Genomic DNA, 25,426 nt, shown 5'->3' with positions numbered 1-25,426 from the left:
CGCAACCGAGTCGTTCAAAACGCTGTATCGTTCAGTAATGAAACACGGTTGAGTGTTGCTGTGAGATGCGTTATGGTTCTGCTGTGATCTTTGTTTGGAACTATTTTCGCTGCTGAAACAGAACACAAACAGTCAATATTGCTTCTTTCACGAGTTCACACGTACATGAAATCTAACAGTATTATGCGTATTTGGCTTGCTGTCCAGGGGAGGGCTCCAGATTAAAGTACTGTTTGCTGTTTGTGAATGTTTTTGAATTCAATACAGGCACATTATGTATGTGTGTGTGTGTGCATTTATTTATGTTTTTTTTTAAGTAAAAAAAAAATCTAATGTAAAACTTAATGCAACTTAAATTCTAAAGTGACTTATATAGGCTAATGCAGTTAATGCAATGCATGCAAAACATGCGCAAAACTCACATTTGGTTTCTATTTTAGCATTTTTGTTTACTAAAATAGAAAATAAAATAGTTAACTAAACACATCCTGTTTTTATAATTTTAATTTCTGTTCTGAATAGTGTTAAATTGAAAGTGTTTGTTGAGGAGTGAGGGGAGCTAAAATGTTACAGTAAATTTTTTTAAATTACTGGTATTTTACATAATTTCTTAATGTAATAATAATGTAACTTGTACACATATGCAACCTATCTTGAACCTGTTTAACTTATAGTCGTGCGGAAATTACGGATATATATATATATGAGCATGGAGGAGTTATCTTTAGAACATAGGCCGTAAGTAAAAAAAAAAAAAAAGCCCATGGCAGTGCCGTGTGAGACATATCAGTGTAATGTTTTTTTAATAAGACCTGTGATCTCTGTATTCTGTTAGTGAGTGCTATCATTACCTATATAACCTCGCTCCCACCTCTTTAAATGTTGTAGTTTTGCTTAATCATTTTAAAATCAATGCTGAAACAGATTTTCACAAATGAATTCCTTTGCCCATTGAATTGAGATTAAACAAAAGAGTCATAGATAACATCGTCATCTTGCAAGAGTTTTTTGTGCATTATTGTGCCGTTTAGGAAAATATTGGATGTCTTATTGATATTAAAGTAATGATTCAAGAACCATTAAACCCTTTAGTCGTCTCTGAGGAAGTTGCACATCCTAGTAGATGATTTTAGACAGAATATCTGATATAACCGTTAAAGCTCTAAATTAAATCTCACCGGCAAACCTCTTCCAGCAAGTCCGAGAAAAGCACAGCCTTGAGGTCATGAATACTGAAAAAGACGAACACAAGTGGATGTGTCTTCCTCCAGGCCTGTGCACATCTGTGTCTGCTGCATCGCATCTCCACCGTGATGCGGGGGTGGTGAAAATGACGACCCCCAGACAATAGTGGCACTATCCCAGGGTGCAGCAGTGTAGTGTGGGAACAGGCACTGGCTAATGGAAGCGTGCCCTTGTTTCCCGTCTGTGTTTTTTCTTCCCGTTGTCTCACAGCGAGCGAGTGGCTGGGCTGGGCTCAGGGAGAGCAGTGCAGCGCATGAATTATGCAAAGCTGTCAAAGCAAGCTATTGTCGGTGGTGGCGGCCACACTAAAGCTCAGAACGGGTTGGGTGGGGGGTTAGCGGCGATGGAGGGGAGGGGGTCTGTATTTCTTCGGGTTATGTGCACTTAGTATCCTGGAGCGAACTTTAGTGGCTGGTCTTGGACTGTGGAGGTCAATTTGAAAGATCCGGGCAGGAGGATTAAAGAAAGGCTTTTAGACGAAGAGGAGGGGAGTGAATTGATGGAGAAAAGGACGTTGCTGATGCAGACTTAAAAATTATTTTGATTCAATTAAAGTGTCATGCACTCTAATGAGATGCTAACACTAGAGAAACTCACTTATATTTTCACCTATTGTGTGTGGAATGGTGGATGTTAAATGAATTCTTAATCTTGATCTTAATGTAGGGAGTTATACAATTTATGATTGTGCGGTTCTATATAATCATAGGCATAAATAAACAATGCGGCCGCCATAGATGTTAACAGCACAGTGTCATCTGGGTACTCTGTCACAGAGAGAAATCTTACAGACTACCACAGAGAATTTATTATGTACACCGTATTAAATAATGAGCAGGATTACTCACTGTCTGTATGTTGAAACCATGTCATTAATGATGACCAAAGCGTTTTCTAGAAATTGGACAGAGAAGTAGCTACTTACTGTATCAGGTTATTTTATTGCGTGCATTTTGTTTGCAGCAACCCTCTCCCAAGAGGCAACTCATTTGGATTGATGTATGATTTGTCCCATTCTTAAGTTGCATCTGGTAAATATATAAATCAGGGATGTGCAGATTTAACTCTGGATGTTTGTTCGAGTCTCATGTTTCTGCCTGAGTCAGATGCTAAGCCTGTGTGGACCTGCGAGACTAGATGTTTTGTTAGAGTACCACACAAACAGAAAATACAGCAAAGATTATATTAGGTGAGACTTGTTTGTGAGATTAATATAGGTCTATATGGAGTGCATCAGCTTTTTCCACTCTGTTCTGGCCGTTATTCCCTTCAGAGTAGTTTGGTTCAATTTAATTTGTTTAACTTGCACATTTTTACTTTCTGAAATAAAATAATTAGTTTCATACTGTATTTCAGTTAAATACAATGCAAAATATTTGTATAAAATAATAAGCCGTATGCCCAAAAAAGTTTACTGTAGATGAAGTCCTTATTCTTCGTGTTTAAATTGTGTGATCTTTTTCATTCATGTCTCTTTGGTCAATTTGTCATTATTCTCGCTCCTATAGACCTTATGTGCCAGAGAAACGAGGGCGCCGCCATCTTTAGAATATTGTCTTGTAACTTCCGTTTTTGCGGTCGCTCTGTATATCTCTATGGCGCTTCTGTCCAGGAGTAATTAGCTTTTGAAGTGGATTTACTTAATGTAAAGTTAACGAAAGTTATCATGAGGACTGTAATGTTTAAAGCAGATGACTAAACAAATGTCAGTCGACCGGGAAGATTTTAAAACGAGCCGTACATTAATAAACACGCAAAATCGCTGTGAAAATACAGACCGGAAGTCAAAAGACAACGAGCGCAGCGCTGAAAAGGGGCGGGGCTACATAAGGTCTATAGAGCGACACTACATTGCAGCATGCTTCTGTAGATACATCTCTTTTTAGAAGATACATCTCCTCTTAGAAGTTCACTTAAAGTTACTTTTTGCTAAGGATGATTGTGTGCAATGTTCCGGTTGAAAAGCTTGTTAGTTATCCTATCTGCTGGCACTCTGAGCTGGAGTTTTTACAGCCAGACCATCTCCCCCTTGGCCTTCTTTCACCAAGCAACCATCCTATGTCTCACTGGATGAGCCAATTCGAAGCAAATTTATATACTCCAGAGAAGTAACTGGATACTATTTAAGTCTGTGGTCTCTTAAAAAAGCCCACTTTTTATCCATTTCCATACCAAAATAGTTCAAACAAGCAGACCTATCTAACCTCTTTGCCTGGAAGTTTGCATATTAGGTAGGATACATCATTACATTTTGTATTTACATTTCGTTTCTCATATTTCTGACATGAATCAATAATAAACCATATTACATCAGTTTGAATAAGAACAAATTTACTCTGGTATTCTCTGATGTTTTGAATATGGATGTTGATTTTTGAGAAGTTCAGAGAGATAATGAGAAAAGACGTTCCAAGGTGAAGCAAATGAATGCATAGGAAACATACTGTGGATTAGTTCTTTTAGAAGAGGTTTTCTCATTAACAGTCATTGGAGGTATGATGGTGGTTCTTCTCATTTAAAAAAAAAATCCATTTGTAAATTTTGAACGACTTCAATGGCACCTAGTAAAAACATCTTGATCATACTAAAAAACGTTCAAGGATTTATTTCATATAACTTATTTCCATTGCATATTCATCCATTCCATCTGTCTCTTAATATTGGAATTAATTACTTGAGGGTAGAGGGTAGACCGAGCAACGATGTTTTCAACACTGATTTAAAAAACACATTTAATGTTTAACTGAACATCCTGTATATGGTACATGCACTAAATGTTAAGCACAAAGTTGTCAGATTTGCTGTGGAATCATTCTGCAATCTCTCTGAAATCCATTTGTTGTTGTTTTTTCGAACTTTCTGTTGTTCGTTGAGTGCTATCTGAATTATTCTAAATGATTTGTCTGGATCTATCCTGTTCTGGAAAGCTGTTTATGATGTTTGTGCACACCTAATGGATTCACAATAACTGAGAGCTCCACCAGATAAGGCACCTTGACTTTGAACCAATGCAGTCACCCATGGTTAAATAAATTGGTGGCAACCTTCATGACCCATCTTTCTTACCTGAAGTGCATTGGGTATTCTGCGGATGGTGTGAGAGTGTGGGTCTGGTGGCTTAAAGTGCACATCTACAGCAAGTCTCTTTGTTCAGTAATTACATTTCATTGGGACTAGCTGCGGATATCGGATTCCACCTCTGACCCCAAACTCCATAAATAATGATCATCATAGTAATGTCAGCCAACAAGCCCAGTACTATCCAGATGTTGTACTGTATGCCAGGCTTCCTATCTTCATCTCACTTTGTGAACCCCAGATCCAACTTATCAACCTTCTACACCCAAACCAGTGCATTTCTTGTGTACTTTCATCAGATAGCACAGCCTTTTTATGAGCACACGATGGTTATGCCTTATTATTATATTTGTTGTGTCATTATCAGCAAAAGCAATTTATGTGCATCCTTGAAAAACATTTTATGGACGGCACTGTTTTTATCTTAGTGTAAAGAACATTTTAATAATCTGAAGATAATTTTTTTCCCTAAAAAGGACATTTTCTTTATTGTAAATGTTCCATGGATGGCTGCTAAAGATTTTTCATGGAACCATCAATGCCAATACAGGTTAAGTAGAATTTTCATTTTTGGTTGAACTATCCCTTTAATATCTTTTCAAAGCTCAGTTATGTATTAATTATTTTATTGATCCATTTTTTTGTATTTTTTGTATTTTTTATTCCATGTCAGCAGAAAGGCTATCTTCATGACAAAAACAAAATGAATAACAATTATCAAAAAACTAAAAACATTTAGTATTGATACAAGAAAAAAAACATATCTTATGTACGTATTAAAAACTGTTATTTTAAGAACAGTTATTCATGGCTTTGCTGTGAAAACACCATGGATTTTTTAAAAGTGAGTATGCTTTTTCTTCTCAAATTTTAGTTTTTAGTTAACTGTCCCTTTAACTTAAAAGTGAAATGTTGTATTTGCTTTTCATTTGGTTGATCATTTACAATTGTAATCTGTTTTATTTTCTTCTGATTTATTGGTCAACCATAGAGTCCAGGTTCACTATCCACAGTAACTTGCATTCTTACCTTTTTCAGTTACGCCAGATGGTCGGGCATCTAATTTAGTGAAGTCGTTGCCATTAGATCATCATAAGTGAGGTATAGTCAAGTGACATCTTCTTGCCTGGTTGCCTCTTGCTATAATATAGTTCCCACTGGCCCCTCTGCTCACTGCTGAGTCTTTGCTTTTCAATGGCCCCATGGGTCAGTGCCCACCTGAGCATGATATGACCGCCAAAGCTATACTGTGATTTATATCTCTGCTTCTCATTCCTTCTAAACTTTTCTAAGTGGGTGATTTCTAGCCTGTATTTGCTAAACCCATGCCACCAAAATTTTTCGGTGTTCTTGATTGAAAGGTGTAATATTTCTAAACAAGCTCTTGATGAATAAAAGGACATTTGAGAGCACAATTAAAAAATTTAATTTGATGTGCTTACTAATCAGCCATCATGCTTTTTGTCTTAATCTTATAGACTTGGTGACCAGCTTTAAGGACATTTAGAGCTAGACCAGTATGTCTGAGCCTCCCTTGCCCCTAGCTAATCTAAATTGATCCGAATACGGGGGCCGTGTTACCCGAGGATAACTCAGTGGGTGCTGTCCAATGCAATGAAGGATAGAGGATTTCTGCTGGTGTGCTCAAGCAACCCACTGCGTCTTTGCCCAACATCACACTCAAACGAGAGAATAAAATGACCAGTACTAGAAGACAACTATATTTAATTTATCTAGCTGAAATATTGTCAAGTAAATTATAGCTCACTCTCTCTTTCTGAGAAGATCTTTTTGATGCCCGCACACCATTTATTTTACCCCAATCGTATCCCATTACTGTGGCCGTATGCAGTAATGCTGACCTCTGTTTCCTACAGTGTTTTATTATCCTCATTTTTTCTCTTGTCCTCTTTATAGTGCTTTAAACTGACTGTGGGGTCTCTAGGCAAACGCGTTCTGCACTTGTGTCTGTGTGTAGACTGTTCCACTAGATAAGATAGACGACACTCGAGAAGAAGCCCTGGAATATCCTTAAACTTACACACCAGTGAAACTCAAGCAATTCTCCAGAGCTTTGTTGAACGGTTTTGGCACAAACCTCCCAGAAAACCTACTAAAGGCTTACAAGTGTGTGTGGATCTTTCATGACAAAGCTAGTGTAATGAAAGCGAGCATTTTTAGTATCACTTCGTTTGACTTCGCATTTGCTCGAAAATGCTGCATTTTTTTCTTTCTTTGGAGGACTGGGTTGAATGCTGTTTCAATATGGTTGAATTATGGGCCATGAAAATTCCTCATTTACTCACCCTCATAACATTCCAAACTTTTTTCTTAGGAGCACAAAAGAAGATTTTTTTTATGTTAAAGGAATAATTCACCCAAAAATGAAAATTCTGTAATCATTTACTCACCCTGAAGCTGTTCCCAAACCTGTATGAATTTCTGTGTTCTACTGAACACAAAAGAAGATATTTTGAAGAATATGGGTAACCAAACAGTTGATGGACCCCTTTGACTTTCTACATTGGATGTCAATGGGGGCTGTCAACGGTTTGGTTACCAAATTTCTTCTTCAGAAGAAAGAAATTGGGTGAACTATCCCTTTACATTTTTTGGGTGAACTATCCCTTTAAGTATTTAAATGTCTTTTTTGTATATAATATAATTGCTTAAAATATTGAGAATGTAAATTCACACCTTTAAAACATTTTTTAAAAGCTAAAAAGTTATTATTCTTTTTGTCTGTAATTGTAAGAAGAGGAACCTTTGTTAAAGAAACAAGGATTACGGACCTTGAGAGATTAATGATATGGTTTAACAATGTTATCAGAAAAAAAAAAGTTGCTGCACCCCCTCTTACTTTGTCTTAGTGACTAATTGTTTTTCTGAGGCTGTACAAGGAACATGATGAACTAAGCAGGAGTGACATTTCTTTAAAGCTTTGTTTCTTTCTTTTATTCCCCTCTTTATGTGTTTCTTTCTCTCACTAAGCAGTGTTTTTTTTTGTCTCTAAGCAGGGGGAGTGGAACTAAGAGTGGAGAAAGAGGTGCACAGACAGACTGACAACTGGAAAAGAGCAAACTAGAACAGACAGAAGCAAGAGAGAAGCGTAGAAAAGGAGGAACACAGCATGAATGTAACATGGAGGTGAAGGAGCGTCGGCCTTACTGCTCTCTCTCTCGGAGCAGGAGAGAACGAGGGAGAGACTGGGAGAGGGAAGGAAACAGAGAGGAGGGGGAGGGCTACAGGGAGGGTCCCGGGAACCGCCGTCACACCGGCTCATCCTCCGTCCTTACCCAGAAATCCTATAGCTCCAGTGAGACGCTGAAGGCCTTTGATCAACACCCATCCACCCAGGGGCTTTATGGGCATCGTATGCCAGACATGGTGCCAAGGGAAACCGAGGAATGCAGAGCTCCAGGTAAGTGCTCTTTAATATTCACCATATGGACAGGAGACTCTGGAGACCTTCAGGCTTGCAAATGTGATGTTTTTCAAAACCAACAAGGAAAAGAAAAACGGATGTCTGAAATGCTAAAAACAAAACATATAAAAAATAAATAAATAAGAAATACAGTATGCAGCACAAAACTGAATAAATCTAAGACCTAAGATAACAGTGGCATACTGTGGTACATCACCATCAGTAATGTGACCGAACTTCACCTTGAACTCTAACCCAGACAAGAGCTAAATCTTCCGATTTAATTCAGTCTTATCCAGAAAATAAGTCCCATGTCCTTGGAAAAACATTCTTGACCATAAAAAGAAGACATTATTTTCTAAGTAAATTTTAGGCTGAAGAACATTTCATAATTTTGAATGTAGTTTAGCTTAGATTTCTGATTGGATACGCAATAAAATTCCAAGCCTAAAAAAAAAGCAAACCGCAATTATTATTATTATACTTTTTTTACAATAAACAATACATTTACAAAGTAATGTAAGCCCTCAATGAAATTATTTTGTTCAATTTACTAAGTTTCATATATTATTTTAACATGTCACTGAAGCAGTCTCAATTAAAGTACTTTTAATACACTCCTGTTAGCCCGCTGTATTCAGGTTGGGAATATGGGTTAACTTCATTTTTTTTAAATAAAGCCTAGCTGACACTAATTTGCTGATTATTCACAAACTATTTTATAAATATTGGATGGTGTATCACATGATGAGACACTTTTTAAGTGGAAGGGTAGAATACTGCTCATTCAAATTTAATTTCATTAGAAATACACTTAGTTGGTAAGTTATGCTTTTATAGTGTGCTCCGTAACCTTAGGCTGTTACACTTAGGGGGATGTCCTTAATTAGCAGCCGTGTTTGTGCCTGATCGGCACAAATGCCGAGGGAGAGAAATCTTGCCCATATTCATGATACAAATGTACCGTCATTTTATTTTAGAATCACAGCCTGGCTAAATCGTGGCAGTTTGGTTACCACAGTTTGCAGTATTTCAAAATGTGTATTTCAGATAATGCCCTCATGTGGTAATTAATGTCAGCACTTGTGTTGAGTTATTTTGTTTCGTATCTATGAGTGTACTCGTAATTTAAATTCCTGTGTAATCATTTTGATGTGTCACCAACCCTGTAGGCTTTTAGTCATAAAGCACTCAGCATATGCTAGCAGGTACAAGAATATAGTTTTAAAAGCAGAGCTGAAAGAAATCTGAAAGAGTCTCAAGGTGAATTTCAGTCTGAAGTGGAACCGTTTCTGTTTTGTACTGTGTAGTAAATCCTGTGTTGGGATTTACTACTGTGTTACTGTGTTGGGAAAAACTCCATATTTTCCTGTGTTGGAAGAGGTAGAGCTAAACCACATTCAGATTCAGCTGAACAGAAATAAAATCAAATAAAATTCAGAAAAAAAAAAAAAAAAAAGTCAATCAGTAAGTTAAATAAGCCTATGACAAATAATGCAAACTGATAAGAATCAAATATAAAATAATTGTGTGATAATGAAAAAAATAAAAAAACTAATGATCAAATAAAAATGATCAGACAATACTTTTTTATATGGCTCTTTTTGCCATTTATTGTATTTTATTCAAGTTGGTAAAATTTTGTTCTTTCATATTTTTTAATTAACATAAATGTTTGAATGTATATTTTTAACGCAGTGCCTGTTTAAATTGAAGCTGGAAATACACTCCCTGTCTCTACCTAATTATGGGTACATTTTGAGATTAAAAAGAATGTCTAGTATATTGATATTATATTTTGTTCTGCTAATACTGTCTGAATGTGATTGTTTTTTAGCTTCGCTTGGTTTTGCATTTTGTATCCTGAGTAAAAATGTTTTGAATACTATTTATGTGAACAAAAACCACTTTGAATCGAGTATTCACCATTATCTAATTCATTTTACTGTAAAAGGTAATTCAAGAGGCATTTGCAACATAAATAGGTTATTTTAATAGTTTTCTCTTTTTTACATTACATTTTACGTTTTCTTGTTTAATCGTGATCTTATTTTTTTACTATTTTAACTATTACTATTTAGTCTATTTAGTGTTTTCTTAAATTATTTTCTTCAGTGAAATTCGTCTTCGTCAACGAAAAAAAAAAACACATAAATCTTACACAAAATAAAAATAAATTATATCTCCCTGGTTTTATAATATAAATATTTTATATTCCCAAATATTTTAATATAAAAGTGTATATACTGCAAGAGTTTGAATGCAAAATTAAATGAATAGTGTTTGAATGTTATTTTCAGCAAGTTTACAGTATATTCTCTCTGAATTAAGTATGCATTTTGAATCTTGCAGGCCAGAGTCTGTCACTGAGGCAGCTTGGGATATGTGGCCCTGCTCCTCGTCGTGGTCTGAGCTTCTGCGCTGAGACCGGACTCAGTCATCATACTCAGCTCAGCGGAGCAGACCATATTCAGAAAGCTGGGGGCATTTCTCCCGAATGCGCCATGCTGTGGGTTAAGCCACACAGACGGGACTCGCGGATGTCTAGCCGGTCCAACTCTGCTTTAACACTCACAGACACAGAACAGGACAACAAATCGGATAAGGAGAATGGTAAGTCCACCTGTGTTTCATTCTCAAATGTAACTTTACATCCTTTCATTGGGCAAAATTCCCCAATAGTAAATGTTGGTGACATAAAACTGCACAAATGGGAAAATACCCCTGAGGAAGTCAAGGCAAAGTCACCTTGAGGCATTCAAGAGCAAGGATGTAATTGGTTAGAGCTAACAATCGGTAGCCAATGATTGGTTGAGATGGCAATATTAATGGATTTACTGGTTATGTTTGCAGCCTAAGGGGCACAGTGGGAGTTGTAGGCATTTCAGAGAGAATAACACAATTTCCTGAAGCATATTAGCAAATGGTGCAGAGAACTGCTTGACACTTCCTCTGGGCCTGTGCTGAATCATAGATGGTTAAGTTAAAGTAACTAATATGCGCGTGTTAGAGATGCGCGGATGAGCTCCAACGTCACCCGAATCCGCAGCCAAAAACAAATCGTCCACCCGCCACCCACCCGGTGTGTTTTCTCTGATTCAAGTGTCCGCACCCGACCCGCACCCGATGGTCAAATTACAATTATTCTTATGTGTTGTTAGGCGTGATGATAAATGGAATGGATGATCATCACCTTCAACAGCGGACTTGGCGATGGTTGATGCGCGCATCTCTAATGGTAACATTATACACTGATGAATGAGCGTTGCTTTTAAATGAACATTTCTTTAAAACAAAATTAGTTTGACAGAATTTAATTTTCTTTTCCTTGAAACTTAAACTGGAATGTCACTGTTTCTGTCACTGCGACTTCCCGAACAGGCGAACACACACACACACACACACACACACACACACACACACACACACACATCACAGCCGTTGCATATTACATACCCAGCACTTGATTCATCCTTGTTAACCATTTCGCTAAAACGCTCCCACACAGTACTTTTCTTTCTTTCCTTCCTTTTGTTTTATTTTTAATTCTTCTTTTTTACTTCACTCTCGGACCTGCTCCATTTCTGCTTAAAAAAGCGGACCCTGCGCAGTGTATATCTTAAAAAGAGTGCAAATTAGTGCCTGTCTGCCTGGTGAAAAAAAAATACATTTTAGACATGCTCATATTTTAGAGAATGTAGTTAATATTTTCGTTAATAATGATTTATCATATCCACTCGCGACCCACCCGAAATTAATCAGAATGTTATTTTTAACTAGCGTGTGTGGATCCACAGGGCGTTGCTGGGCCTGCGAACCAACGCTACGGTGGATAAAGAGGGGCCCACTGGTTTGAAGTGCAAATTGGTGTGCGTTGAAAATCCTAATGCCTTGTGGATTAGGGAGTGTCTTTGAAAAAGCAAACTGTCTATATATGAAATATATACAGTACATATCAAAGCACATACATCTGTATTTTAATTAATAAGTTTTTCTGAGGACGCATAATTTTTTTTTCTTGTGGGGGGCATGGTGGACTGTTTTGGACTAGATTTATTTACTATTGTGATTTATTTACTTGGTTTTGCTTTCAAAAGAGAAAAATATTCTGTTCTGAGCTTTATTAAAATTTACATTCATATATTCACTACTGTGTTGCAAACATATGCAAGATTAGTAGGGAAAAAGGAAAGTAAAGGTTTTAAAATATTTGTTTATGCTGCCATGTGGAGGTTATTTCTGACAGAATGGATATTTGTTCTTAAAAGAGGAAAGGAAAAAATAAGGGAATGTAATCTACTCCTACTCACTGCAGGCTAAACATTTCTAATGGATGATCTGTAGTGTCTCTTGTTCAGCATTCACTGCATTGATCAAAGGAAACCGCATCTGAAATGCACACGCTCAATTTTCATGTCACTTTAGACACTATTTATTGCTGCTACTTCCTCGTTTGGTGTGATATAATGTTTAATATAATAAGAATTCAATTCTGAGAAGCTCTCGTCTTAGTATAGTTTATTATATGTACACATTTGTGACTAAAGAATAGCCCAAGTTATATACCTCTATTTAAGTCCACTAACATTTGATATTTAGATTTATAAAGTGGGATGTAAAAGTGGGATGAGTACATTTTGAAAATCTAGGATATAAAATCTAGTGGAAATAAAACATTAGACTTTGAATAATATTATAAACAAAGAAACATTATTTACAACAAATGAATAAGAAATATTTCTGAATCTGCATTTCTAGGTCAAATTTGTGTCACTGATCATGTGAATTATTTTGTGCTAAATTTCTTCTGCTGAAGAATAAGTTCATTTTCTTTGTCTCATTCTCAAATCATGCTGAATAACATGACCATCACATTATACTGTATGTTATTATATGAATAATTTGTAATGAAATGTAATTATATTTTATTAGAAAAATGTAAAACACTTTCACTAGTTTTTATTTGACGTAAAATATTTTCTCATTCTCAAACTTTTGGAGGCCACTGAACGTGTAATTTGTACCCTACTAGTTCCCTAGACTCTCAGAAAAAAAGGTACAAAAGCTGTCACTGGGACAGTACCCTTCAAAAAGGTTCTAAAATGTACCATTTAGGTACTAATATGTACACTTTTGGTACCAATATGTACCTTTGAGGGACTAATATGCACTCTTTAGGTACAAAAGTGTACCTTTTGAAAAGGTACCGGCACAGTGACAGCTTTTGTACCTTTTTTTTCTGAGAGTGTACTGTATGTATCTGCAAAATAGCCTTGTGCTTTTAAAAAACACTCTGGGGGTTTGTCTGATTCAGACATGGAGGTGAGCAGTAGTATTTGACCAGCATATTCAAAGCAATTTTTCTTCTTTGCTAGGTTGGGTCTGGGACTTGGTCCGTTTGAGTCAAAATATAATGATGTAGCTGAGAGCAGGCTGTCTGCTTCACAGCATTCCATTAAGAGAATGAGGTCAAGTTTCTCTGCACAGTCTTTCAGCTTCTGTATCTTTCCACATCTTTCCCAAATTCTCTCCAGTCTGCTACGCAAAACACGTTAAAGCTGTATTATAGCACTTTGTTCTATGTGTCCAGCCTCCTCCAGAGGGACTAGTCATTATTACATAAAGTTATAGACAACTCTGGAGAGCGACTATGATTATTTATTAGTCAGTAGGGTGTTTAAATGTAAAAAGAGCATTTTTTATCAATGATTAGTCTACATTTTGAACAGTCAGTGTGTGATATAGTTCTGGGGTTTTCACAGTCTGTCGTCTTAGGAAAGATCAACCCTCAGTGGTACATAATTTTACAAATATTTTAATAAATGTCATGATAAAAATTATTCTTTATACATTTGACGCAAACAGATTTATTTGTCTGTAGTCCAAGGTCTCACTGTAGGCCTCTCTGTGGCAAGGCCTGAATTTAAGTATGTATTTTTACCTATTTAAGCAATTTCTTTGTTCCTAATGTGTTCCTAATGCAAATTATGCATTATAAAATATGAGAAAATTAGGAAATTCATCCACACAGATGAACAACTGAAAATAAATAATCTTGTCTTTCTCTCTGACCAATTCCACAATCAGTGCGGATGAATTGGCTATACTGTGTTTTTTTTTTCTTTCTTTTTTGCATATGTTTGATGCTGTAAAACCAATCGCTCTCATAATCATCAAAGCTGACTTGCAATGGTCTAGATTTGTTGCATTGCATTGCACCTTTGAAAAGAAAGCAGCAGCAGTAAAAATGCTGTGGGTAATGCTTTCAGAGCCGCTCAGCTCCAGGGTGAAAAGAACCACTTAAAACATCATCCTTATAGTACACCTGTTACGTTTCCATCTCCATCGCTCCATTACTGATATTCCTCTGCCTTGTGTATCAGGTAGTTTTGCCTTTGTTTGCAATAAAGCGATTAAATGGTTACATGCAGATAATTGTTTAACAAATTTTGATCTGTCTTCATTATACATCATAGAGCAAGGACCCCTTTCTCAGGATTTTTTTTTATCTGCTGTGATTATAAGGGCATTCTGTCAGCTTTTGTCACAGTTAGAGACAGTTTGATTGTCTTTTACTAGCGGTGTAAGTAATTATTAAATAGTCAGTAATATATATGTAATTAAAATATTTATTTCTGTACAGATCTTATCATGAAAGCTAATACGTTTTGGTTGTTCATGTCATTATGTAAAGTTCACTGTCACATATGGAGATTTGGGAGCCCCATAATACATGCATGAATGAGCAATTGTGGATGGACACATGGATTGAGCAATCTCAAAACTCAAAAACTAATGGGGCAAAGAGAAAGACAGAATTTTGCTGCTCATGCATTAGCATTGGATATAGCAGTGGAATAGTAGTTTGGATTTAGAACTATTTTGCACATATTTATTTGGCCAAATAGTAAGTGAAATGTGCACACACCCAAATGGATAGCAATTGATCAAGATGAATGAAGTGACTCTCTTATGGGTACTTTCTCTTTACAGTGATTAAATCCATCCCTATATGATGCTTTTAAAGGGACTGTGCACACAAAAATGAAAATTGTCATCATTTACTCTATGTTTTTTCAAACCTGTATGATAAAGTAAGTCATAGAGGTTTGGCTCAACAGTGTGTAAATTTTCATTTTTGGGGGAAATCTCTCTTTAAGTTGGAAATCTACACCACATACATAGGAAATCTCTCTTTTTTTTAAAATACATAAATACAACCCCTGTGGAGAGTCATATATCAGAGTCTGTTTTAGCTATAAACCATATTTATTGCTGGTATCATTTAAGATGATCCATTTTTAATGAAGCACTTGAAGATATATTTCATAGTCTGAGATTTAGCGTGAGGAACATCCAAACAAGACTCTTTTCAAGATAGGCAATAAAGCAGAAATTCAGTGGTGCTGCTGCTGCTGTGAATGCGTACTGCTGCTGCAGTTCTTTCTTTTCCACAAGCTTTAACTGGATGTTCATGTGAAATTCTGTTGCCCTCTGATATTAATTTGGATCTTGAACTTCATTCAAACTTTTATGAAGGTGGAAAAATTAAATTTTCATTCAGGTAGCATAAAAGTTAAAAAGTAAGAACTTCTTGTTCTGAATAAAACACTATATTATCAATCACCAAGCTGAAAGATTATATTCATTACTAAATGAACATTTGTGCATATTTAAGGGAGCTGTAAAGGGAATATATTAATGTTGGAGACTTACTTATTAAGTGAACCTTCAAGCAAGACCTCACACAAAAATAATAATAATAAATAAATAAATAAATAAGTAGAGAAAAATGGTTGTCAAAACATTAGCAAGCCAGATTTTGTTTAAAAAAAAAAGTTAGACGAACTTTTTCCCCTTAAAGAACCCTTAGCTAATTTGTATTCTTGTAAGGGATGTTAGAAGCCTATACAGTCTGGCCAAGAAAGACATTGTGACAAAAGTCATCACTGTGAACAAAAGTTAGAGAAGCTTTTCGTTTGGCCAGGAAATAGCCTGGAAACCCAGCTGCCCCCTGCTTTTGTCTGGCCTGATCGCTATTATCAGAGGATAAATGACCCCTATCAGGATCTTCAGTGCCTGTGAAGCTTTCTCTCTGTCTTTCTTTCTTTTGCCCCTGTGCATGTGGGTATTTTCAGTGTGTTTTCACATGAGAGGAGTGTATATAGGCTCTATGTGTGTATACATTCTCACCCCAAGGCCAATGAATGCCGCAGTCTCAGTTCTTAAACATCATTATAAGATCAGAGAGGAATCTCTGATCTTAAAATTATGTTTAAGAACTGAGACCGCATTTTCCCCTGTGCACTGTAGTATCTGCTCCACATTTCCATTTAGCGCAATGATGGAGAATCCACATTATCTCTATCAACTATAATGATTTGGACTGGTGAGAAATGCCTTTATGGAAATGCATATCATAACAGACTACTAGCAAAAACTTCTTCACACTCCCAGAGGGGCAGACAGAGGCAGTTCTAGGTATGTGCGTTCATGTAGCCCGTCCCTCACCCGTCGGCAGGATGCTTAACCAACCATCTGTCACGTCTGCGAACATTTCCCCACCTTTCTTTACGACATCAAGGTGTTTGCTCCATTGATCATTGTAGACACCAAGGCCGGCTTGTTTTCCATATGCATTTTCACTTTTCCACAACAATGCCCAAAATGTCCAGGAGTGTACAACTATCATGCGGCAGCTTAGAGATTGAATGAGTCTCTCTTGCAATGTAAAAGAATCTGGTACAATCTCGACATGGCCAGCAAGCCATTCAAGTGTTGTTTTCTCAGGGTTTTCCTTTTTTTCTGTAGGCAAACTTCAAACGGAAAAGCTGATGAGGGCTGTGTTTGATGCATTCTCATTACTCTGGGTGGCAGGAGAGTTTGGTCTGATGGTCTAAGTTTAGAGTGAGACAGGCGAAACGGGTCACACAGAGTGCCAATGCAGCTTTAGCTTCATAAGCAGCACAAGACTGATAGAGATAATTACCATTTGTCAAATTGTCTCTTTGTCTGTTCTGCTTTTTCTATTACAGTTCAGCACGAGGACTTTGCCTTAAAGGTTATAGTCTATAGCTATGTATAATGCAATTGATCGGCTTATAGCAGGATTAGGTTTTGATGGCCTAAGAAAAGATGCAGCGCTTCTGCAATTCTTCAAAATGCCTTTTCTGTATCCCACAGCACAGATGGAGGGTGTCTTTATCTGGGCTTTAGGATTTTTGGAAAGTGTTGATCTCAATTATAAATACAATATTGTTCTGGAATCAGTTTCAGAAATGGACTTGGACCTTTTTTGGTATTTCTAATTGTCCAACTGTGAGCCTAGTTGGCTGTGTTTGATAATGAGGGGAAAAAATCTTCAAACATTGTCATGAAAATGAATAGATTTTGTGTCTTTTGCCATTTTGTAATATTGATAAAAGAAACTGGGGTAGTAGAAAGAAAAGAAAAAAACATTGCATATATTATAAAACACAAGCAACAGTTCACTTTCTTGTGTCCCATTTGCAGAATTAAAAAAAGAAAGATTAAATTAGCATTGTAGACATTTCCAAGCACAAATAACAAATCAGTTTCATGTTAAAATAGTTCTTGCATTAGATATGTGAATTCAAGTACAAAAATCTGTTCTGTTTTTCTTTCCATAGTTTTGGTTGAGTTCTCATTCATTATTAGATGGGGTGTGACAAGACGCTTGGCTCACGAGACGAGACATGAGATTGGGTTCACGAGAACGAGAACAAGATGAGATTTTTGCACAGAATCTTTAAAAAATCCATAATGACAAATGCATGACTGGAAAAATGCAGTGCAGGTGCATTTCGAAATTTCGTCATTTCAGTTCTACTTTCTGAGTATGAAACTGTAAAAGGTTTTGCCACAAACTAGTGCTGGACCCGAATATTCAAATATTCGTTCGGTGTGTTGGTATTCTATTTGAAAATTTGACATTAGATTTTTTTTTTTTTTTTTGTACACCTGGCATCCCCCTCGAAACGGTTCTCATTCGTGCTTGAATATGTTCAACACTATAAAATCTGACGAAATACAATACTCTTTTTTACAATTATCTTATATAGCCTAGCCATTTTTAATAGGATGGACAGTTGAAGGAACCCAACCTCGTTATACTTAATAAATATATTTGCTGCTTCTTGGCCTACTACAGTGTTCCTGCAACGGGAGTATTCTCTGGCTAGAGCGCAGAACAGCGGAGTTTGTATGGACAGAAGTGCATGCCTGAGCTTGTATTTTGGGTTAAGCTGCGTTGCTTTGACATTGTGGAAAATAGAATAATAGAAACAAAATGTATTAAGCTTTTTACCCGTTATTATCAATCTAAATTAATCTTAATTTCGTTTTTCTTTATTTAAATTTCGTTTTTCTTTATTTAAATCTACCCTTTTTCTGTGTCAGTAATTTGTTAGTCAGAAATATTAGACTACTTTATTAAAAGTATTGCTTAAGTTAACAGACCTGTGTGTGTGTTACGTGCGAGTGTATCTATTTTGTGTTGTTCATGGGGAAGATGTGTTTAATATCACTAGTGCAGTGTCCGTTCTCGGAGCATATAATCCCTGCCCGCGTGAGGTGCGCCGCTTCCTGCTCGCGTTGTTCTGTAGTTTATTAAAAGTGTATTAATTCTGAATGTGTCGCGTCTCGTGTGTCTATCTATATTGCACCGAATGCGACACTGCACTCCATTGTGAAGTCGGTTGGATGAACGGTTCTCGAAATAATCAAAATGCAAACGGACAGACAGACACATAGAGAATACTGCCTTTATTAGAGAGAAGAATATGTTCAGCCCCCTCTCTCCAAAGCTTCGAATATTCAATGTTCATTACTACCGAAGCTTCGAAGCTCAAAAAATGGTATTCGGAGCAGCCCTACCACAAACTCAACTGACTGGCTTTTCTCCTGTATGATTTCACATGAGTCTCTTCAGACCTTACTGTACATAAATTATATGAGCTTCCAGAACTTCTGATTGAGGCTGTGTGTGACCTCCTAATTGAACTCCTTTCCACAAATTCAACATAGAAATAAAAAGTTTAAATAACAGTTTTTCTTAGTCTTATTAAGTGCAAACAATAAGTGCAACCATAATCAAAGTACTCTCTCAATATTCAAAGTGCTGTTTGATATTGGCAGACATACTATTGTATGTAGCCTAATTTGCGCACATCAGCGAGCTCGCGTTTTACTTTCGCGATTGCACGTACTCGCGTTGGGCACCGTAATGTAATGTAAATGTAGCGGTGGCATATTAATTTCACCCTCAAGCTCTGTCATGCAATATCATGAGACAGCTTTTCACCCCGACAAGAAATCTCGTCACATTTTAATCTCGCGGCACGAGATCTCGTCACACCCCTAATTATTAGTTGTCATGGTTCCTGATTCGTTCACACCTGTTCCTTGTTCCATTGATTATCTTTCCTTGTGTACTTAAGCCCTCAGTTTCTTCTGTTCATTGTCTTGCATTAATGTTGAGAGTGTAGATTTGATTCACGGTTTATTAAAGTGTATCTTTATTCATTCTGTGTCATGCATCTCGTCTTTGTTGGATTCACTACACAGCCAAACGTGACATCAGTAAGCATACAGAAAGATTTTTTACCAAATTATAACATGCTGTATACTTTAGCATTTGCATCTGTCTTCAACAGCATTAATTGTTTATTTCAAGTGTGTTGTTTGCTCAAACATCTCTGAGGACGATGAACAATTTACAGTATAAAAAGCTGAAGTTTTATTATCATCCAAAACTTTCAAATGAACTTTTCTTTCTCACAGTTAGCATATGAGTCAGATACTGTAAAAACATTCAGATCATTGTAAGGTACAGTATAAGGGCAGAGTTTCCATATATTCCATTTCCGTTGCTAATCATACTTTTAAAATAATCTTAACTTATGCTGTGCTGTACGTTATTTTATGATGAAGTAGCACCTTTTCCCCACATTAGCACAGATTGCTTATTATGAAGTAGAACTTAGGGGCATCATTACAAGAACCATTAGTCCTAACAGTGCTGAACTAAGACCAAAGCTTTCACCAATATTTCCAATAGTTAGACACCTCAGCATGTCATACTATCAAACATGGAAATTACAGTATGTTGTTGAGACATTTAAATGTGTTATTTTATTAAAACATTAGTGAATAAAGAATAAGTATGGCTTTGGTAAGAAATTTAAATGGTTAATATGGTAAAAATGTAAATATTAATGGTAGATCAAGAAAAAGTGCACCCAAAATAGTTTATTGATCTTTATAAGATTTATTTCTTGTCCCGCTTGTTTTGTTGGACACTCAATCTGACTTTAAAGGAATAGTTCACTTAAAAATGAAAATTCTGTTATCATTTACTCACCCTCAAGTTGTTTCAAACCTGTATGAATTTTTTTCTTCTGCTGAACACAAAAAGATAAAAATACTATGGAAGTCAATGGGGTCCATCAACTGTTTGGTTACCTACATTCTTCAAAATATCTTCCTTTGTGTTCAGTAGAAGAAATACATTTTTTGGTGAACTATTCCTTTAAAGCGATAGTTCACCAAAAAATGTAAATGTCCTTTACTCACCCTCATGTCCATCCATGTATGACTGTCTTTCTTCTGCACAAAAGAACATCTTTTAAAGAAAGAACAGTTTTCATTGCGACTGACGTGAAAAAGAAATACACATTTACGCACTTGCGTACGACTTATGCTTTTGAGAAATGAGTCATTCATTTTCTTATCAGATATTAAATATATTTTACACTCTACTAACATCCTACTTAGTGTTTGGGGAAACCCAGCCAAAGTCAGATAATAAACCACGTCTGAGTGTTCGGTTGCTCAATCACCCAAACGTTCACTGAAGCACATACTAAATGCTTGTGTAATTCCTATTTGTCTGATATATGCTAGATATTTTTCTCTCTTAAGAATTGCATGAGATTGCATATGATTGCAGAGCGAGAACATCAGCGCTTTGTTCTTAGGGCAGATTAATATTTTGGTAGCCCACTACATCACTGTCTATCCAGCATGTCAATAATCATCTCTCACATGGCCAAGTGCAAACATTAATCCTCACCAAACAAGTTGAGATTCGGGGTTTTAAATCTCACATCACAGACACAATTGTGAGAAAAGAATTCGGACTCATCTAATGGTGTTATACAAAAAATCTACCGTTCTTTCGCTATCGTCTGACAAATAAAAGTTTCACCTACTCTCACTCGGGGATGTGAAAGCTGGCGCTCACCACCTGAATACGTTACGTGCACAAACCAGCCTGCCAAGACCAATCATCCAAACTCATTTATGGGGAAAGGAATTTGTTTATGCCTTTGTATAAACAGTTCAGATCTATTAATAACCTTCTATGTTATAGCAGGGCCACAGTTTATTTATTCCTATTTGATTGCATGCTAATTATAATTTTCATCCATGTTTCCATTCTTTTGAGACTTGATCTCTTTTCTATTTATTTATTTATTTATTCATATTCAACTTTTTTTTTTTTTTTTTTTTACCACCAACATCACAACCGGCTTTAAATGCTTTGTCTGCCCAACAATAATTCAGTTTATTGGGTACTTTTCTTCCTGAAAGATATTGATTTTTGACTCTGTGTGAGGGTGAACACGTGCAGGTCAGGATCTCTACTGCCCATTTTATAGGACACTGAAATAAATCGAGGAATTTGGAGTTCACAACTCATTCACCCTCTCCATATCCTTTTATTGCTCCCCTCATATGGAATCGGATATAGAGGTCAAGGACCCTCCGTGCCACTTGTCATCCGTTTCTGGCTCAGGCCATTGGATCTTTCATCCTGGATTAAAAAACCATGACAATTTTAAGACTCTACATTGAATCGACTTCAGAACAGTCTCTTAAATCACATTAAATGTTGAAGGCACCCGCATTACATTATTTTCACGTCATTCACAATGTAATTTGGGTTCGCTGCAGCAAGGCGACTCTCAGAAAAGGCTTTTTTCATCCATCATTGCGAATCCATAAATGTCCATTATCTCGAGATGACACTGTTGGATAACAAACTAATGATGGTGGTGTGATCCTTTCCGGCTCTAGCTGCAGCCTATTCTTGATCCTTGCCAACGTGTGGCCCACAATGCCATCTGGATGTTGTTTGATTGCAAAGTGGCTTTCAATGCAACCTGATTGGATATGGTTACGCTCCTTGTACGAGTAAAGTTCACTTAAAAGTTTAATTTCACCCAGAGCTGTTTAATTTACCCAAACTAATTATTTCTTCACTTATCCTTCAGACTGTTTAAAGTAGTTGATGCTTTGAAGCAAATAAGGTTAAACCTGTGTAAAATGGATATTAGAGCAGATGCCTTTGGTTTCTTTCCAAATTGTGTTAGTCTAATTCAGTGAAGATGGTCTTGCAACTTTGTTTGGAGACTTCAAATAAATTCTTTCATCTGTTAAACAATCAGGCAGCTGTACAGTTGTCTGGAAATTGGGAACAGTATCTGCCAGATCTTTGGCACTAATGATGGGCTCAGGCCCAACTTGGCAGTGCAAACACCAGAAAATCACACTTTTTTGTTGTTGTTGAGCAACATTCAGATTGACATGCTTTTGTTTTGCTTGGTGGCACGCTCCATTCTGAAGCACAAATCTCTTCAGAATCCTGCCACTATAATATAACAGATGGTTCTGAACAATTGCAGCAAAATATCAACAGTCTGAAGTATAACAAGACCATGTATAAAATCCATATTCATTTACATTTGCATCTGCATATTCTTAGCAGAAACTTAAAGGAACACTCCACCGTTTTTTGAAATAGGGCTTATTCACCTTCTTTCCTACATTTAGATAGGTGGACAAATGCATTTTTGTCTCAGTGCATGCATTGTTTTAGTTTGACAGGGTCGGCGTGAGCTTAGCTTAGCTTAATGAATGGAATCCTTTGTTGCCAGCTAGCATGTCCTGAGTAAAAGTGATAAAAAAAAGAATAATAAAAAAAAGAATTACTTCTTGTGGCCTCCGTATTCACAACGAGTACAAATAGCGATGCAGATTAACACTAGGCGATTTCCTAGGCAGATTTCCTAGGCAGATATTGACTTGGGACTATATTAGGGTGAAGCACAGGCGAAGCACTGCTACTTGGGCGCAGAGATATCACGCAACACATGAAATACCTTCTGTTGTATTTGTTCTATTGTATTTATTAGTGCTATTTGTAATTTTATTATTTGTTCTTATTTGATTACTGACTGCTTACTTGTCTTTAATAATGTTATATTTACACTAATTAGTACACTAATAGTTTTTGCTGTAGTATCAAAATTGAAATAGAGATTGTGAGAATTTGAACCACTGCTCCAGCAGGACTCAGTGCTAAGGATTGGGTCAGCTCTAAATATGTGCTGTGCAATTAAATGATAGATAAAATATGATAGAGCAATAGAATGAACAGTGAAAGTAACAGAAGCTCATACAATACATTTTTGCTGGCTTAATTAAGCATGGGAATAGCTGAAGGTATTTTTATTTATATATATATATATATATACAGTGAGGAAAATAAGTATTTGAACACCCTGCTATTTTGCAAGTTCTCCCACTTAGAAATCATGGAGGGGTCTGAAATTGTCATCGTAGGTGCATGTCCACTGTGAGAGACATAATCTAAAAAAAAAATCCAGAAATCACAATGTATGATTTTTTAACTATTTATTTGTATGATACAGCTGCAAATAAGTATTTGAACACCTGAGAAAATCAATGTTAATATTTGGTACAGTAGCCTTTGTTTGCAATTACAGAGGTCAAACGTTTCCTGTAGTTTTTCACCAGGTTTGCACACACTGCAGGAGGGATTTTGGCCCACTCCTCCACACAGATCTTCTCTAGATCAGTCAGGTTTCTGGGCTGTCGCTGAGAAACAGGGAGTTTGAGCTCCCTCCAAAGATTCTCTATTGGGTTTAGGTCTGGAGACTGGCTAGGCCACGCCAGAACCTTGATATGCTTCTTACAGAGCCACTCCTTGGTTATCCTGGCTGTGTGCTTCGGGTCATTGTCATGTTGGAAGACCCAGCGTCGACCCATCTTCAATGCTCTAACTGGGGGAAGGAGGTTGTTCCCCAAAATCTTGCAATACATGGCCCCGGTCATCCTCTCCTTAATACAGTGCAGTCGGCCTGTCCCATGTGCAGAAAAACACCCCCAAAGCATGATGCTATCACCCCCATGCTTCACAGTAGGGATGGTGTTCTTGGGATGGTACTCATCATTCTTCTTCCTCCAAACACGTTTAGTGGAATTATGACCAAAAAGTTCTATTTTGGTCTCATCTGACCACATGACTTTCTCCCATGACTCCTCTGGATCATCCAAATGGCCATTGGCAAACTTAAGACGGGCCTTGACATGTGCTGGTTTAAGCAGGGGAACCTTCCGTGCCATGCATGATTTCAAACCATGACGTCTTAGTGTATTAGCAACAGTAACCTTGGAAACGGTGGTCCCAGCTCTTTTCAGGTCATTGACCAGCTCCTCCCGTGTAGTTCTGGGCTGATTTCTCACCTTTCTTAGGATCATTGAGACCCCACGAGGTGAGATCTTGCATGGAGCCCCAGTCCGAGGGAGATTGACAGTCATGTTTAGCTTCTTCCATTTTCTAATGATTGCTCCAACAGTGGACCTTTTTTCACCAAGCTGCTTGGCAATTTCCCCGTAGCCCTTTCCAGCCTTGTGGAGGTGTACAATTTTGTCTCTAGTGTCTTTGGACAGCTCTTTGGTCTTGGCCATGTTAGTAGTTGGATTCTTACTGATTGTATGGGGTGGACAGGTGTCTTTATGCAGCTAACGACCTCAAACAGGTGCATCTAATTTAGGATAATAAATGGCGTGGAGGTGGACATTTTAAAGGCAGACTAACAGGTCTTTGAGGGTCAGAATTCTAGCTGATAGACAGGTGTTCAAATACTTATTTGCAGCTGTATCATACAAATAAATAGTTAAAAAATCATATATTGTGATTTCTGGATTTTTTTTTTATAGATTATGTCTCTCACAGTGGACATGCACCTACGATGACAATTTCAGACCCCTCCATGATTTCCAAGTGGGAGAACTTGCAAAATAGCAGGGTGTTCAAATACTTATTTTCCTCACTGTATATATATATATGTATATTTGCTAAACAAATTAAGCCAACACATTTGATTCATATTCTTTTGGTTTCTCTATCCAATATATTTAAAAATTACAAATGCAGTGAAAATACAGATATCTGTTTCAGCAAGTATACCCAAAATGAAAGTATCGGGCTCGTTCTGGAAAAAGTGGTATCGGTGCAACCCTATTTGAAACGCCTCTCGGGCATGCAAGTGCAGCTCCTTTCTCTTTGAATGGGGAAACATCAAATTCTCCAAAACGGTTCGCCAAGCTTACGATTAAATTTCATATTTGAATCCACCAATGAAATCTGACTGAAATCTGTTTCTAAATGCTCAAATCATGACAAAAAACTGAATTTTTCAGGCTGGACCAAGCTAATGCACATGCGCAGTCCTCCTAAGCGCGTGTCTCAGAACACTGACTGATCCGCCATATTACGCGTTGCACTTTCTATCATTCATACTTATACTAGTGCTTTATATATATATATATATATATATATATATATAG

At 36.9% G+C, this 25,426-nt stretch overlaps 1 protein-coding gene across 3 annotated transcripts in view; it reads left to right on the top strand.

The window, feature by feature from the left end:
- Window positions 1–25,426, top strand: part of LOC311303826 (teneurin-3) — a 132,553-nt gene that overhangs the window by 5,543 nt on the left and 101,584 nt on the right. For all 3 annotated transcript variants that reach the window (XM_084430520.1, XM_084430521.1, XM_084430519.1), the window contains exons 2-3: window positions 7,338–7,744; window positions 10,100–10,360. In XM_084430520.1, coding sequence (XP_084286646.1) covers window positions 7,465–7,744; window positions 10,100–10,360 — 541 coding nt within the window. In that variant the 5' untranslated portion in view covers window positions 7,338–7,464. The remainder of the gene's footprint in view (window positions 1–7,337; window positions 7,745–10,099; window positions 10,361–25,426) is intronic.

Source organism: Rutilus rutilus (genome assembly GCF_951802725.1).
Source record: "Rutilus rutilus genome assembly, chromosome: 14".
In the NCBI taxonomy this organism is placed as follows: Eukaryota; Metazoa; Chordata; class Actinopteri; order Cypriniformes; family Leuciscidae; genus Rutilus; species Rutilus rutilus.
Note: the sequence above shows the minus strand (reverse complement) of the source record. Positions and strands in the feature narration are given on the sequence as shown.